The 16,236-nt window shown below is 37.2% G+C and overlaps 1 protein-coding gene across 1 annotated transcript in view; it reads right to left on the reverse strand.

Annotated features, from left to right (window-relative positions):
- Positions 1 to 5,810: 5,810 nt before the first annotated feature.
- Positions 5,811 to 16,236, reverse strand: part of LOC139470737 (ephrin type-B receptor 1-B-like) — a 114,778-nt gene continuing 104,352 nt past the window's right edge. Inside the window, 10 exon segments of the mRNA XM_071253014.1 lie at positions 5,811 to 9,322; positions 9,996 to 10,138; positions 10,851 to 10,877; positions 10,879 to 11,046; positions 11,200 to 11,313; positions 12,269 to 12,367; positions 13,068 to 13,129; positions 13,461 to 13,646; positions 13,980 to 14,141; positions 14,879 to 14,926. Of these exon segments, the coding sequence (XP_071109115.1) occupies positions 9,052 to 9,322; positions 9,996 to 10,138; positions 10,851 to 10,877; positions 10,879 to 11,046; positions 11,200 to 11,313; positions 12,269 to 12,367; positions 13,068 to 13,129; positions 13,461 to 13,646; positions 13,980 to 14,141; positions 14,879 to 14,926 (1,280 nt within the window). The 3' untranslated portion in view covers positions 5,811 to 9,051.

A 16,236-nucleotide genomic window follows, 5' to 3' on the forward strand; every position in this document is an offset into this window, starting at 1 on the left:
CATCAACCTTTGTCTATGGTAAAGGTAAATACTTCAACCTGTGTCTATGGTGAAGGTGAATAAATCAATCTTTGTCTATGGTGAAAGTGAATGCATCAACCTTTGTCTATGGTGAAGGTGAATAAATCAATCTTTGCATATGGTGAAGGAGAATAAACCAGCCTTTTTCTATTGTGAAGCTGAATACACCAACCTTTCTCTATGGTGATGGTGAATACACCAAACTTTGTCTATGGTGAAGGTGAATAAATCAATCTTTGTCTACGGTGAAGGTGAATACACCAATCTTTGTCTATACTGAAAGTGAATACACCAACCTTTGTCTATGGTGAAGGTGAATACACCAACCTTTGTCTATGGTGAAGGTGAATAAATCAATCTTTGTCTATGGTGAAAGTGAATACATCAACCTTTGTCTATGGTGAAGGTTAATACACCAACCTTTGTCTTTGGTGAAGGTGAATATATGAACCTTTGTCTCTGGTGAAGGTGAATACACCAACCTTTGTCTATGGTGAAGGAGGATACACTAACCTTTGACTATGGTTAAGGTGAATACACCAACCATTGTCTATGGTGAAGGTGAATACATCAATATCTGTCTATTGTGAAGGTGAATACATCAATCTTTGTCAATGGTGAAGGTGAATACACCAACCTTTGTCTATGGTGAAGGTGAATACATCAATCTTTTTCTATGGTGAAGGTGAATACACCAACCTTTGTCTATGGTGAAGGTGAATACATCAATCTTTTTCTATGGTGAAGTTGATTACACCAACCTTTGTCTATGGTGAAGGGGAATAAATCAATCTTTGTCTATGGTGAAGGTAAATAAATCCAGTCTTTCTGTATGGTGAAGGTAAGTAAATCAACCATTGTCTATAGTGAAGGTGAATACATCAATCTTTTTCTATAGTGAAGGTGAATACACCAACCTTTGACTATGGTGAAGGTGAATACACCAACCTTTGTCTATTATGAAGTTGAATACACCAACCTCTGTCAATGGTGAAAGTGAATAAATCAATCTTTGTATATGGTGAGGTTGAATACACCAACCTTTGTCTATGGTGAAGGTGAAAACATCAATCTTTGTCTATGGTGAAGGTGAATACACCAACATTTGTCTATGGTGAAGGTGAATACATCAACCTTTTTCTATGGTGAAGGTGAATACACCAACCTTTGACTATGGTGAAGGTGAATACACCAACCTTTGTCTATTATGAAGTTGAATACACCAACCTCTGTCAATGGTGAAAGTGAATAAATCAATCTTTGTATATGGTGAGGTTGAATACACCAACCTTTGTCTATGGTGAAGGTGAAAACATCAATCTTTGTCTATGGTGAAGGTGAATACACCAACATTTGTCTATGGTGAAGGTGAATACACCAACCTTTGTCTATGGTGAAGGTGAATACACCAACCTTTGTCTTTGGTGAAGGTGAATACTTCAACCTTTGTCTTTGGTGAAGGTTGATACATCAACCTTTGTCTATGGTGAAGGTGAATACAACAATCTTTGACTATGGTGAAGGTGAATACACCAACCTTTGTATATGGTGAAGGTGAATACTTGAACCTTTGTCTATTGTGAAGGTAAATATACCAACTTTTGTCTATGGTGAAGGTGAATACACCAAACTTTGTCTATAGTGAAGGTAAATACTTCAACCTATGGTAAAGGTGAATAGATCAACCTTTGTCTATGTCTATGTCTATACTGAAGGTGAATACACCAACATTTGTCTATGGTGAAGGTGAATACAACAACTTTTGTATATGGTGAAGGTGAATACAACAACCTTTGTCTATGGTGAAGGTAAATAAATCAATCTTTGTCTATGGTGAAGGCGAATACATCAACCTTTGTCTATGGTGAAGGTGAATACATCAATCTTTGTCTATTGTGAAGGTGAATACATCAATCTTTGTCTATGGTGAAGGTGAATACACCAACCTTTGTCTATGGTGAAGGTGATAACATCAATCTTTTTATATGGTGAAGGTGAATACACCAACCTTTGTCTATGGTGAAGGGGAATAAATCAAACTTTGTCTATAGTGAAGGTGAATACACCAACATTTGTCTATGGTGAAGGTGAATAAATCAACCTTTGTCTATAGGGAAGGTGAATACATCAACCTTTTTCTATGGTGAAGGTGAATACACCAACCTTTGACTATGGTGAAGGTGAATACACCAACCTTTGTCTATTATGAAGTTGAATACACCAACCTCTGTCTATGGTGAAAGTGAATAAATCAATCTTTGTCTATGGTGAGGTTGAATACACCAACCTTTGTCTATTGTGAAGGTGAATACATCAATCTTTGTCTATGGTGAAGGTGAATACACCAACCTTTGTCTATGGTGAAGTTGAATAAACCAAACTTTGTCTATGGTGAAGGTGAAAACAACAACCTTTGTCTATGGTGAAGGTAAATAAATCAATTTTTGTCTATGGTGAAGGTGAATACACCAACCTTTGTCTATGGTGAAGGTGAATACATCAATCTTTTTCTCTGGTGAAGGTGAATACACCAACCTTTGTCTATGGTGAAGGGGAATACATCAACCTTTGTCTATGTCTATGTCTATACTGAAGGTGAATACACCAACATTTGTCTATGGTGAAGATGAATAAATCAATCTTTGTCTATGGTGAAGGTAAATAAATCCAATCTTTCTGTATGGTGAAGGTAAGTAAATCAACCTTTGTCTATAGTGAAAGTGAATACATCAACCTTTTTCTATGGTGAAGGTGAATACACCAACCTTTGACTATGGTGAAGGTGAATACACCAACCTTTGTCTATTATGAAGTTGAATACACCAACCTCTGTCTATTGTGAAAGTGAATAAATCAATCTTTGTATATGGTGAGGTTGAATACACCAACCTTTGTCTATGGTGAAGGTGAATACATCAATCTTTGTCTATGGTGAAGGTGAATACACCAACATTTGTCTATGGTGAAGGTGAATACATCAACCTTTGTCTATGGTGAAGGTGAATACACCAATCTTTGTCTTTGGTGAAGGTGAATACTTCAACCTTTGTCTTTGGTGAAGGTGGATACATCAACCTTTGTCTATGTGAAGGTGAATACAACAATCTTTGACTATGGTGAAGGTGAATACACAAACCTTTGTATATGGTGAAGGTGAATACTTGAACCTTTGTCTATTGTGAAGGTAAATATACCAACTTTTGTCTATGGTGAAGGTGAATACACAAACCTTTGTCTATGGTGAAGGTAAATACTTCAACCTATGGTAAAGGTGAATACATCAACCTTTGTCTATGGTGAAGGTGAATACACCAACCATTGTCCATGGTGAAGGTAAATATTTCAACCTTTGCCTATGGTGAAGGTGAATACATCAATCTTTGTCTATGGTGAAGGTGAATACACCAACCTTTTTCTATCGTGAAGATGAATAATTCAATCTTTGTATATGGTGAATGAGAATACACTAACCTTTGTCTATGGTGAAGGGTGAATACATCAACCTTTGTCTATGGTGAAGGTGGATACATCAACTTTTGTCTCTAGTGAAGGTGAATACTACAACCTTTGTCTATTGTGAAGGTGAATACACCAACCTTTGTCTATGGTGAAGGTGAAAACACCAACCTTTGTCTATGGTGAAGGTGAATACACCAACCTTTTTCTATGGTGAAAGTGAATAAATCAACCTTTGTCTATACTGAAGGTGAATACACCAACATTTGTCTATGGTGAAGGTGAATAAATCAATCTTTGTCTATGGTGAAGGTCAATAAATCAATCTTTGTCTATGGTGAAGGTGGATACATCAACTTTTGTCTCTGGTGAAGGTGAATACACCAACCTTTGTCTCGGGTGAAGGTGAATACACCAATCTTTGTCGATGGTGAAGGTGAATACACCAACCTTTGTCTATGGTGAAGGAGAATACACTAACCTTTGACTATGGTTAAGGTGAATACACCAACCATTGTCTATGGTGAAGGTGAATACATCAATCTTTGTCTATTGTGAAGGTGAATACATCAATCTTTGTCTATGGTGAAGGTGAATACTTCAACCTTTGTCTATGGTGAAGGTGAATACACCAACCTTTTTCTATGGTGAAAGTGAATAAATCAACCTTTGTCTATACTGAAGGTGAATACACCAACATTTGTCTATGGTGAAGGTGAATAAATAAATCTTTGTCTATGGTGAAGGTCAATAAATCAACCTTTGTCTATGGTGAAGGTGAAAACATCAACCTTTGTCTATGGTGAAGGTGAATACACCATTCTTTGTCTATGGTGAAGGTGAATACATCAACCTTTGCCTATGTTGAAGGTGAATAAATCAATCTTTGAATATGGTGAAGGAGAATACACCAACCTTTGTCTTTGGTGAAGGTGAATATATCAACCCTAAGGTGAAGGTGAACACCCAATCTTTGTCTATGGTGAAGGTAAATACATCAACATACATCATACATGGATACATCAATATTTGTCCATGATGACACAGGTATTAAGTCGATCATAGGCGATTCAGAAAGTTTACAGCTAAAATGGCACCTCAGCAAAACATAAAAAATAAAGTAAATTAGACCCATGTGGTCACTTGCAAACACAAATAATTGTCAAATGTTAACTGCTATAAAACAAGTTTCAATTAAAAATTAGCCTGTACTCCAATTTCTTGTACCTTTACCGCCCAAGGAAAACAACATATATACAACATAACAGCATTAAGCATATAAATAAAGCATATACCACTACGTAAATCATCCTTTTTGTTATTAAAAATAGAAGTGCTGTTTTCGCCCAACAATTAGAAGCCGTTTTCACCAAATGAGGTGCTGTTTTTGCCTGAGAAATCGGTGATGTTTTGCCGAGGTGCCGTTTTGGCCTGCACCCATTCAAAATATGAGTAGATTTGTCCTTAATCAATTCTGATCTTCAATGTTTCATTATTTGATCTCAAGTGATCTGGTCACAGAGGCCACCCAAAGGTTAACATGACAGAGAAGAGATTCATGTTTCATCAAATTCATAAATATTAAAGTTATTGTGTACACAAGGGTTTTAAAATATCCCAAGGGGTATACAGGAGGTAATAAGGTATGAAGTTTCTAACATCTGTCATTAGTATGTTTTTGACAAAAACAATGGCGGCATCTACGAAGCTCAAATTCAAACAAACACATGAACATGAAGCAGTCCCCCTCACTGGACTGCGTAATATTATTTGCAAAGTATCCAAGAAAAGAAACTTCTACAGTTAGGAGATTTCTGTATTTTTGTCATATGTTCTACAATAGTTGGAGTTGAGCGCTGTTAACAGTGTCACTACAGTTTGTACAAAGTTTTGACTCTTGAATGTATGCTTTCTGAAAACTTGTTCAATTACTTCAAAAAACTTCAACTATTGACTTCAACTTGACTGCTATATTCACACCTCTTGTACAAACTGAGTTGTCATCATTTGTGTGAACAAGAGTACAAGTTTCAGCTTCATTGGCCAAAGGGTTTCCGGGATGACACCCATGCTGACAGACAAGCAGGCTCTCAGATAAACTCACTTGACTGTTTAGAAAGAAAGAAATTTATTCGCGACATATGTTTTGCAGTTGTCAAGCAGTTTTCTGTGGGACCTGTTCCTCTTGGCTGCCTGATACAGATCCACATTTGACTGAGCACAGTCACATTACCTCGGCTCATGTTTAGGTGCTAATAGGTCACCAACAAATGTCCAGACAAGGTAATATAGAACAAGATCATTTGTATAAACTTTATACATTTTTATTTTCATTTGTTTTATTACAAGTTATAACAATATTGTACACCTCTGTGCTGATATTGCTTTCAGGATTCCGGAACAGTTGGAGGGAGTTACTTCCCTTGAAACCATGTTTAGGGCGTGGAACAAGGATTATCGTGTGTCACAAACCTTTGGGCATTTTGTTCAGTTGGTCATCCATCTCAGATTTTTGGCTTGTGTAATTGCTCTTTGGATAGTTTGGCCTGGAAATCTGACATGGATTAACCTTGTTGGTAGATTATAAGTTTTTAAATATCTCACAAAAAAAGTAAATCTCAAATGATCATTTATACATTTAGTTCTGATAAATCCATCATCAGTCTGGTTCCCACAAATGACCAAAGAATGAAATATCGGCATATTGTGGGAGAAAGGTAATGTCAATGAAGTTACAGTGGACTTCAAATAGCAAGATTTGGAATTTTGATAATTTATTTCTGTTGTAAATATAAAGTGCCCAATAGCCCTTTTTATTGACCTTGTCAAATAACACTTACAGCAATATTTAAGTACAAAACCCCTGTACATTGCTGAACATACAAAAGCTGTGAACACAATGACCTTTATGTTTGAGGAATGAAGTGGTACAGCTGAAGTGTTCACAGGAAGATAAAAAGTATGTTTAATCTAAAAGGACAAGTCCCCTAGTATTAGTTGTAATAGTTTTATCATCCTCTGAGCATTTCTGACTTTGAATTTATAATATACACAAATCATAGAAATAAATAAAATGCATAGTAGACTCATTCACTCATAGTTGCATTAAAACAAAACACTGCCAATTGTAACCTGTTTATACATGCTAACGGTAAACTAATGATACTATAAGAAAGTTAAAAGCATATATACATAAACTAATCCTTCAGAATAAAACACGTAACTTAAAACACAAAGTGCACCTTTGAGCCACAGTTCTAGAAAATAATTGCTTAATCAGTAACAAAACAAAAATCTCCAAAATGGTGGATTATAAAACAGTTAAATGTTCATGAATGACAGGTACTTTCATCTTATGTGGTACAAAACAAAAATGTGAACTTTCAAGCACCTTTTGAATATCTAATGTAAATAAAACTGCAGCAAAACATTCCAGTGAGCTACTTAAGACAAATCTAACATGCCACATAGAAACTTCACAAGCCTTTGGAAAACAACCTACTTCCATATTTCCAGGAGATAAACATCAACATTCTGTTTAATGAGAGAGCTATACACAACTATTTGAGCTTCAAATGATATGATAATATAAATCTATGCATTTCACATACACTCAAATACTACAGGTGGTAAAGCCTAAAGAATGAAAGAAGGACTGTGTCATCATGTATGTTATCTTCTCAGAAATTTACCATTTTAATTACAATTTCATTATTTATGCCGAGTAATTCCATTTAACAAGCCACAATCCAATAGACATATTATTGCCATTATGATTAAAAGCCTGTGTATTTCTGAGAGACAATTCCCATGATGTGCAAATACTGGAGAATAATGGATATGCATGATACACTCATGAGTTACATACAACAAATAAATGAGAAAGACACGGTACAAACTGAACCCATTTCCAACTAAACAAAGTAACAACTATCAGTCTCTCAAATAAAAGTAAGAAGTTCACTAATGGCTTGAACTCATAGCATTTCACAACAAAATGCTGTTTGAAAACAGTATTAAAATTATGACAAAGGTACATAATTCTCTAAACTGGAGTGCATCTTGCGTAGATCAAATTGCATCTGATATGCCTTTTCAGAAACTGTCTTAACTGTTAGGATCAGTTCTAAGTTATTACAATAAGAAAGTTCAACTTCAACACACGTTGACAGACGTAAGAGAATAGTTAACAAGTGAGACACACAATAACACACAGTCTACTCTCACACACTCCTCCATGCTAAGGAGGGGAGCCACTCTCGTCTTGGTAATCCCTCATCTCTCCATCCATCATTCACAACTCATACTTCTGTACATGCTGGGCACAACAAAACATTTACTTTCAATATTTACATACATCAACTAAACAGCAATATTTACAAAACCTAGAGGTTCTCAAAGACAATAACGTACACATCATATGGGTTGAAAGAATAACTGAGAAAGACAAACTCAAATTTGAACATCAGTTGTCCAATATTTATGTTCCGTTTGAAAATACATACCTATCACATGTCCTCTCTCAGAGATCTTTCTTCTCCCATTTCACAATCTGCACGTAGTCTGCACATCCGATATAACCACATGTGTCAAGTGTCAAGTCACATGATCTGCAGTCCATTTGCATAGCTGATCACACGAAACAATGAATGTTCATAGCTTCACTACAAACATGATGATTCTCGTCTTACACTGCAGTGCATCAAGAGAATCCTTCAAATATGTTAAAAAAAATTACAAGCAACATTGATGACACACCTAAATTGTTAAGAATACATCATATTTTTGGTCTAATCTCTGGTAAGGTAGAACATGGAATCCTGCTGTGGCATATATTGTTATACTTTCAATGTATTCACTACCTTCAATGGAACATATCTGTACACATATAAAGTGGAGAAAGTGGACATTGAGGGAAGGTTACGCCAACTAACGCTAGTACCAGGACTACGCTGTTAAGCCAATAGCTCAAAAACATGTAAAAATACCTTTCAAAAAGCTGATATATTAACATGATTTATTGGGTGTTGGAATACTAGAAGTTGTTATAAATGACCATTGTATTTTCAGGTGGAGATTCTCTAGTGAGCTCTACAGCGGCCATCTTGTACTTGAGTCTGTATCCAGTTGACATCAACACTGTGCACCAAATCCTCTCTTGCACCGAATCTGGACTGATATGAATATGATTCATACATATCTTTGCCAATAAATACTTCATATATACAGCTTGGCAATGTAACTGTTCAATCACAACAATAAATGTGTTTGTAGGACCAATCACAATCTTAGTTCACATGTTCTGCAGGACTGTCCTCTGTTTATGATTGGTCAGATCTCATCCAATTGTGGAACTGCAGACTAGACATTATTTGGCTGAACATTCAAGTGCTTTCCTTGTAGTCAAGCCATAAGAAGTTGAAACTTAATCAAAAGTTTTCCAACACGAAGAAATGTGACCATACAGACCAGTCAACTGTTCCAAGTCATCACATGACAAAGTTGACTACCCAGTGCACTTGCGAGATGAATAATGATGTATGATCACAGATTATGTGTGTCAGTGGAGGCTGGCTACACAAGGAACCCTTCGGACATCTGGGCACCCGCAATTTGAGCTCTGAAAGTTTGTACACTATTCATAATCTTTTTCTGGTGACCAACAAGGGTGATGCCCAGTGTTATGAGGTCCTTCACACTTATCCTACACACCTGGTCCATTGAGGTGAAGCCTGCTTGTAAGAAATTGTCGATGTAGCGTTCCATCTTGATTGAGATGAGCCAATCTTCGATGCTGGTGAACTGAGTCATGTCTGGTACATTTGGGTCTATGAAGTTATGAGGTCTGCAACAACAAGAAATAATAACATCATAAACATGTCCCCAGAACATCAATTAGCAAGTCCTGGCCAACTGATCTTCTTGTTCTAATGATGAAAGAAAATCAGAAAAATGAGAGATACAATTGGTCTGGCCTTATGAAACCTTACAAATGAACTCTTTTGAGATGGATATAGTACTCATTCTAGGTGTGCCATTCTAACTGGATACCTTGACGACCAGTACATATTGTTAATACAGTAGTAAGACTTTATATGAGCTTTGAATTTAATGGAGCAAAGTAGCATCACATTACATGCACTTTATCTCATCTGAGCATCTGGTCAAAACTTCCCAGATTCAGTCACAAACATAATGAAAGAAGTTTTGCTTCTAGTTATGCTGACTGATTGTATACTGATATAAAAAAAACCCACAAGACTGGACATGCTTTTCTTCATCATGTATTCCCTAATGGTAACCCATAGATCAAATTACTGGCTAATCATTTTCATCTTCTTGGAAGAAAGCTTATTAGCATTTGGCAAACAAGGGCATTCATTACCACATAATGTTTGCTGGCTGACTGTTAATCAATTAGGCCTAATCATTTAAGCCTTAATATTCACCCATTCATAGTTTCTTATATTTCACATTAATAATACATATACTTTGTTTTTAGGCAAATCATTTACTACCTTGGTTTGGCTATCTTTCTCAGTAGTTCTGGTGCCCTGATCAACTTGTCGAGTGTTTTAACAATCTGGGTGAACTTGGGCCGGTGTGAGCGTTCTCTCTGCCAACAGTCCAGCATGAGCTGGTGGACAGCCTCGGGACAGTCCTGTAAAAGTCAGATAAGTATATCTTACTACATCTGTGTGTGTACCAACTACCTTTCTTGTATCACCTAAAGAATGAGTGAATAGGGCTTGAACTGTATTCCAGTTATATTGCAGTTTGTCAGCTTGATGTGGAAGGAAAGCCTAAAGTGATGCAGGTCTCAGATGTTACCACTTAAGTGAAACTTTTGAGCACAAACTTAGGGGATTCAAACCCACAATCATGGGTTTCTGGTGTGTCCAAGGGAAGCAACTCTGCACAGTGAACTGTGGTGCCTAAGACTGGGCCATTCAGCACCTCCATAAGTACTTCTAGTAGAGTGTACAATCTGACATGACAAAATAATGCATGGGAACTCTTGTAGAGTCTTACAAATAATAACTTCATTCATGCAAAAAAAAACATACTTTGTGGACAAAAAAGTGACTTGTCCCAAGTTCATGTGTACCATGCATGTAAATGAGGGGACAATTTAAACTATGCAGTGTTCTTAGGGTGTAGTTTACAATAGTGTACACTGAACAATTAAACTAGTTGGTATCCATTTGTTTGTTGTTACATGCCACAATGAGGAATATTCCAGCTATATCACAGTAGCCCGTAAATAATTGAATCTTCACCAGTAAGACCAGTGGTTGATAGCATGAACACAGAAATACAGTTGTGATGAAAAGGTTTATAACACTGTCCCAGATGTGAGCAGTGATATTTACCATTGGGGGAGGTAGTCGGTACCCCCTTTTCCACAGCCTTGATGACATCCTGGTTAGACCAGTTCCAGTAGGGCCGCTCTCCGTATGACATAATTTCCCAGTCAACCACACCATAGCTCCATACATCAGATGAGGAGGTAAACTTGCGGAATGCTATAGCTTCTGGAGCTGTCCATCTCACTGGAATCTTGCCTCCCTGCATCACATGGCATATAATTAGTTTACAATACTCATCTTTTTACATGCAATATAGGCTCCAAAACACTGACTACTTTGTATAGTTCAATATTTCAAATGTCTTAACAACATTAAGTATGTAGCATATAAGCCAAGCTTCAATGTGTCCAACCTTTGTTGTGTAGGCGCCATCTGTTGTGTCGGCTTCAACTTCTCTGGACAAACCAAAGTCTGCAACTTTACACACTAGATTCTCATTTACGAGAATGTTCCGGGCAGCCAAATCCTGAAGGGAAAAGAGTGTATTTCGATATTTTCTGAAAGTATGTCACATTGTGAAAAATTACTATACACATATAGCAGGACATCCATCAGCTGCATCCTGGCTTTGTGGCTCACCAGGTACATTCAAAGTAAGCTGAATGTCATAAGTAGTAAAATCGTTAGCCACTGACCTACCCTATGGACATATTCCATCTCAGACAAGTACTTGAAGTTGGCCTACCCTATGGACATACCCCATGTCAGACCAGATCTTGAAGTTGACCTACCCTTTGGACAGATTCCATCTCAGACAATTCCTTGAATATGACCTACCCTATGGACATATTCAATCTCAGACAATTCCTTGAAGATGACCTACCCTACGGACACATTCCATCTCAGACAAGTACTTGAAGTTGGCCTACCCTATGGACATATCCCATCTCAGACAATTCCTTGAAGTTGGCCTACCCTCTGGACATATCCCATGTCAGACAAGTACTTGAAGATGACCTACCCTATGGACATATCCCATGTCAGACAAGTACTTGAAGATGACCTACCCTATGAACATATCCCATCTCAGACAATTCCTTGAAGTTGGCCTACCCTCTGGACATATCCCATGTCAGACAAGTACTTGAAGATGACCTACCCTATGGACATATCCCATGTCAGACAAGTACTTGAAGTTGACCTACCCTATGGACATATCCCATCTCAGACAAGTACTTGAAGTTGGCCTACCTTCTGGACATATCCCATGTCAGACAAGTACTTGAAGATGACCTACCCTATGGACATATCCCATGTCAGACAAGTACTTGAAGATGACCTACCCTATGGACATATCCCATGTCAGACAAGTACTTGAAGTTGACCTACCCTATGGACATATCCCATCTCAGACAAGTACTTGAAGTTGGCCTACCCTCTGGACATATCCCATCTCAGACAAGTACTTGAAGTTGACCTACCCTATGGACATATCCCATCTCAGACAAGTACTTCATCCCAGAGGCAATTCCCCTCATCATCCCCACCAGCTGAATGACTGTAAATTTGCCATCGTTATTCTGAAACAGGCACATCAATAGCATCAATAAAACTAGAGATATCTCATGAAAAATTATGTATACATAATTCTATATCCGTAAACAGTACCATGATGCAGGTTTTCGCCTGGACATTTTCGTTAGGCCTAGACATAAGAGAAACATGTGATCTAAGCTCCACACATTCATTAAATTCATCATGTGACACAAATTAAACATTTTCAGAAAGACAATGTGGTATTTTGAGCTTCAAAGTAATATCAATGTACATGCAATTAGTTCCCCCTCTGCACCAACATAGATCAATCAATAAAATAACTTCTTGATTGTTTATAAACATAACAACCAATCAGAGACCTTGCATCACTTGTAAATGGATATTTTAACACTATGTGAGCTGACAGTATGGCTCTTATTGGTCAGCATAGTTACGCTGTAGAATGCTTCATGTCACTGGTGCATAAACAATTTCATCTCTGTGATATTTTAAGCATGCAAATAATTCATGAAAACATGAGGACAAGCATAATAGCGTAATTTCAGGTTCAAAATCCTACTTTATGCACACTAGCAGTAATACATAACATCTCTGCAGGTCCACAACAGTTCATGATAGACCAAGAAGTATAGCTAGTAAAACAATTGACATTAATTATTGTTAAATTATTTAAATGTATATGTGATTTTGATTCTGTAAGTACCAGTACAAACAGCTACTCACCCTGAGGAAAGAGTCCAAGGATCCATTGGCCATGTACTCAGTCACTATCATTATAGGGTTACCTACAGACAAAACAATGGTTGAAGTTGACCTTGTGCAACCTGTATTCACATATATGTACTTAACATTCTCAACAAATGTCATATCTGATCTACCTGATTAACAATGAAGGAGTGGTGGCCCAGTCATCTAAGGCACTGCAATTTGCTTTGAGACATTGCATCCCATAGGCATCCGTGAATCCTATGATTTACTAGCATTTAAGATCTTCAGATATTGAAACTGTGGTTAGATTTACAGTGAAGCAATATCAAACATATGTGCCTGAAAACAACATCAATACCATCATAAAAAAACAAAAACAATTATATCTAGAAGAAATCATATACATACTCTTTGTGACTACTCCTTCCAGGAATATAACATTGGGGTCATCAAATTGTCCCATAATGCTTGCTTCCGTCAGGAAATCTAGTCGATTCTTTTCTGTCGCTCCAGGTTTAAGAGTTTTAATAGCTACTGACATCTCCATCCGTCCAGGGACTCTCAGCTTGCCTTTGCACACATCACCAAACTCACCTATAAACAAAAACAGTTAGTCATGTTAGTATTACAACAATAATGGTTTTAATTTGTTCAACATACAAATTCTATGAGCATTAACCACAAACCCAAAAGTCCTGTTTGCTCTCCTGTTGTATGAGTAAAATCAGTTGAGGTGAAACAGGTTCAAAGAAAAGTACCATCTTTTAACATTCTTTTGTATGATGTGGATGTGGACCAAACCACCGACCTTCCACAAAGCAAACGCTCTATCCACTACACTAAGGGGGTGGTCTTAAAGTAACTCTGAAAGACAGTTGGCTGAAAGTGTTTTGGCACTTGAATATGAATGGTGAATAAGTTTCTTACCTCCACCAATAACAGATTCAATGGTGATGTGAGAGGCATCAATTTCCCTTGTAAACTCTCGCACAGCCTGGTTAGGATCCTCATATGTGTGTGGGTCAATGTAGGTCCGTGCTGAACTGCCACCAATAGATGCTGGGTGGGCAGGAAACAGTGGCATCGTCACTGGAGAAGAAACAGTCACTGTGTCATCACAAGCTACATTATCTGGTAAGTCAAAATACACTTAGCAGGATGCACTGACTGAAACCACCATCAAATGAATAATATGAATGAATGATAAGTATTCTGAAGCTGACCCATCATGTCTTGATTTCCCCTTAGAAAACATGATCAGTGAAAGGGTGCACTCAAATCTATGTCTCAGAGATGCATCATGTCATGTCACAATTTAATAAAGTTTAATATAGAATAAGAAACAAAACAGGAAGAGATTTCATAATTTCATAGATGAAAGTGCACCATGAAAAGCGGTGAAATAAATGACTGAAGCTGTAAGCTGGCTGTGCTTATATAGCAGGAAATAAGCAGAACATTTACAACAATAAGTGTACCAGACACTGACAACAAGAGTTTACATGGTAACCATGGCAATATCACAACCATACATAATTATCCCATGGTAATCTGTTAAAACAACAGTATTTGGCCCTATCTGGGAAAAGACAATCCCCACCACCCAAAATGTAATGTAAAGGTTGATGAAATGTCTGTGTCTTGCCTGCTACAGGTAGCCAGCTGAGTGGGGCCAGCTGGGGGAGGCGGGGGAGGGAGGGAGGGAGGGAGGGAGATGCACTGACAAGGCAACAAACAATCTTATGAAAATTACCTCCAAGGACATCCACAATAACATCTAACTAAATACCTAAATCTAAATCTAAGAAGAATCTGACTGAACTTACATCCTCCGTTTATATGGAGGTGAGGGTCCATCGGTGGGTACTGAATAACTAAAGAGAGAGAAACAAGGGGAATCAACATGTGGCAACAACCTGGACAATGCATATACTAAGCACAAGCTCTTATGGCATCAGCGTTGTCACCAATTGTAATCTGAACTGGATTTTATGTTAGGAATAAGAGTAAAATCTCATTTACATAATATTGTACTCAATACACAATAAAGAAGGTTTTTTGTTTACTTGTGTCTAAAGGAAATGCTCTATGGTAAATGAACTATAGTAAACTTTTATTCTCCAAAGAAGAAACAGTTAATGAATGATTCATAATTAAGATAAAATGAGCATACCGATATGAATAAAACAAGCCCACAATGTCAGTAACAAAGGGACAATCCTAGAAATTAAAAACATTGATTTTCAACTTATTCAACAATGGAATACAATTGGCACTATCCTATCACTGGCTCACGATTCAACTCTAACAATACAATATTCATGCGATAAAGATATGTCACATTTTCACCCTCTAATGAGCAATAAATCAGAATTGATTATTTCATGCTATTTTCCAAAACGCCAATTGAGAATTTGAAATAAATTTGCCAAACAGAGGTGGATGAGGCTATCTCTAATAAATATTTGAAATTCAGATGATAAATGTAAAATCAATAAGAATAGAATGAGTCATAGTTATTCACTTCAATACCACAAATGTTAGCAAAGTCTAATGTCAAACAGACAAAGAGTGTAAGCTAGTGTTACAGGTCACAGTTGTCACACAGCGCACGTATGCAATGAGAGATGAAACAACACAAGATGTCCATGCAGTCACCAGATTCTGTTCAGATAGCTTGCTCCCTCAAATATTTCTAAACCTACTCTCACAAAGGGTTTACCAAGAAACACAGACTGAGATATATTCCAAACAGAACATTCACAAAGCAAGAAATTATGTTCCATACTTGTTTAGAAGAATTAAATGAAGGAGCAATGCTTTTCTTTGAAATGTTTTCGCAAGAAGAGGTTGAATAAAGCAATGTCACCAAAAAAGCATGTCAAGATGAGGTGACACGTGGATAAAGCTTGCAAATGAGAACAAAATACAGGACAGGAAGTACAATGTAGTTGGAGAATACCAAGCGAGTTGAGTGCATCATGCAGGTCTCTTGCAGGCCTGAATAGGTCATGGAGACACTCAAACAAGAAGTGACTTTCAGCTTTACACACTGTTTTAAGTAATTCACTTTCCTTTTGTAGCAACATAGAGCAGAAAATTATATTTTCACAATTCAAAGACCTCAATTTTAAACAAGGAGATAAAAAACGAAGCCCAATATCATTAAAGTTGAGCTGGCATA

Source organism: Haliotis cracherodii, unplaced genomic scaffold, assembly GCF_022045235.1.
Source record: "Haliotis cracherodii isolate W230 unplaced genomic scaffold, xgHalCrac1.p SCAF_21, whole genome shotgun sequence".
Classification (NCBI taxonomy): domain Eukaryota; kingdom Metazoa; phylum Mollusca; class Gastropoda; order Lepetellida; family Haliotidae; genus Haliotis; species Haliotis cracherodii.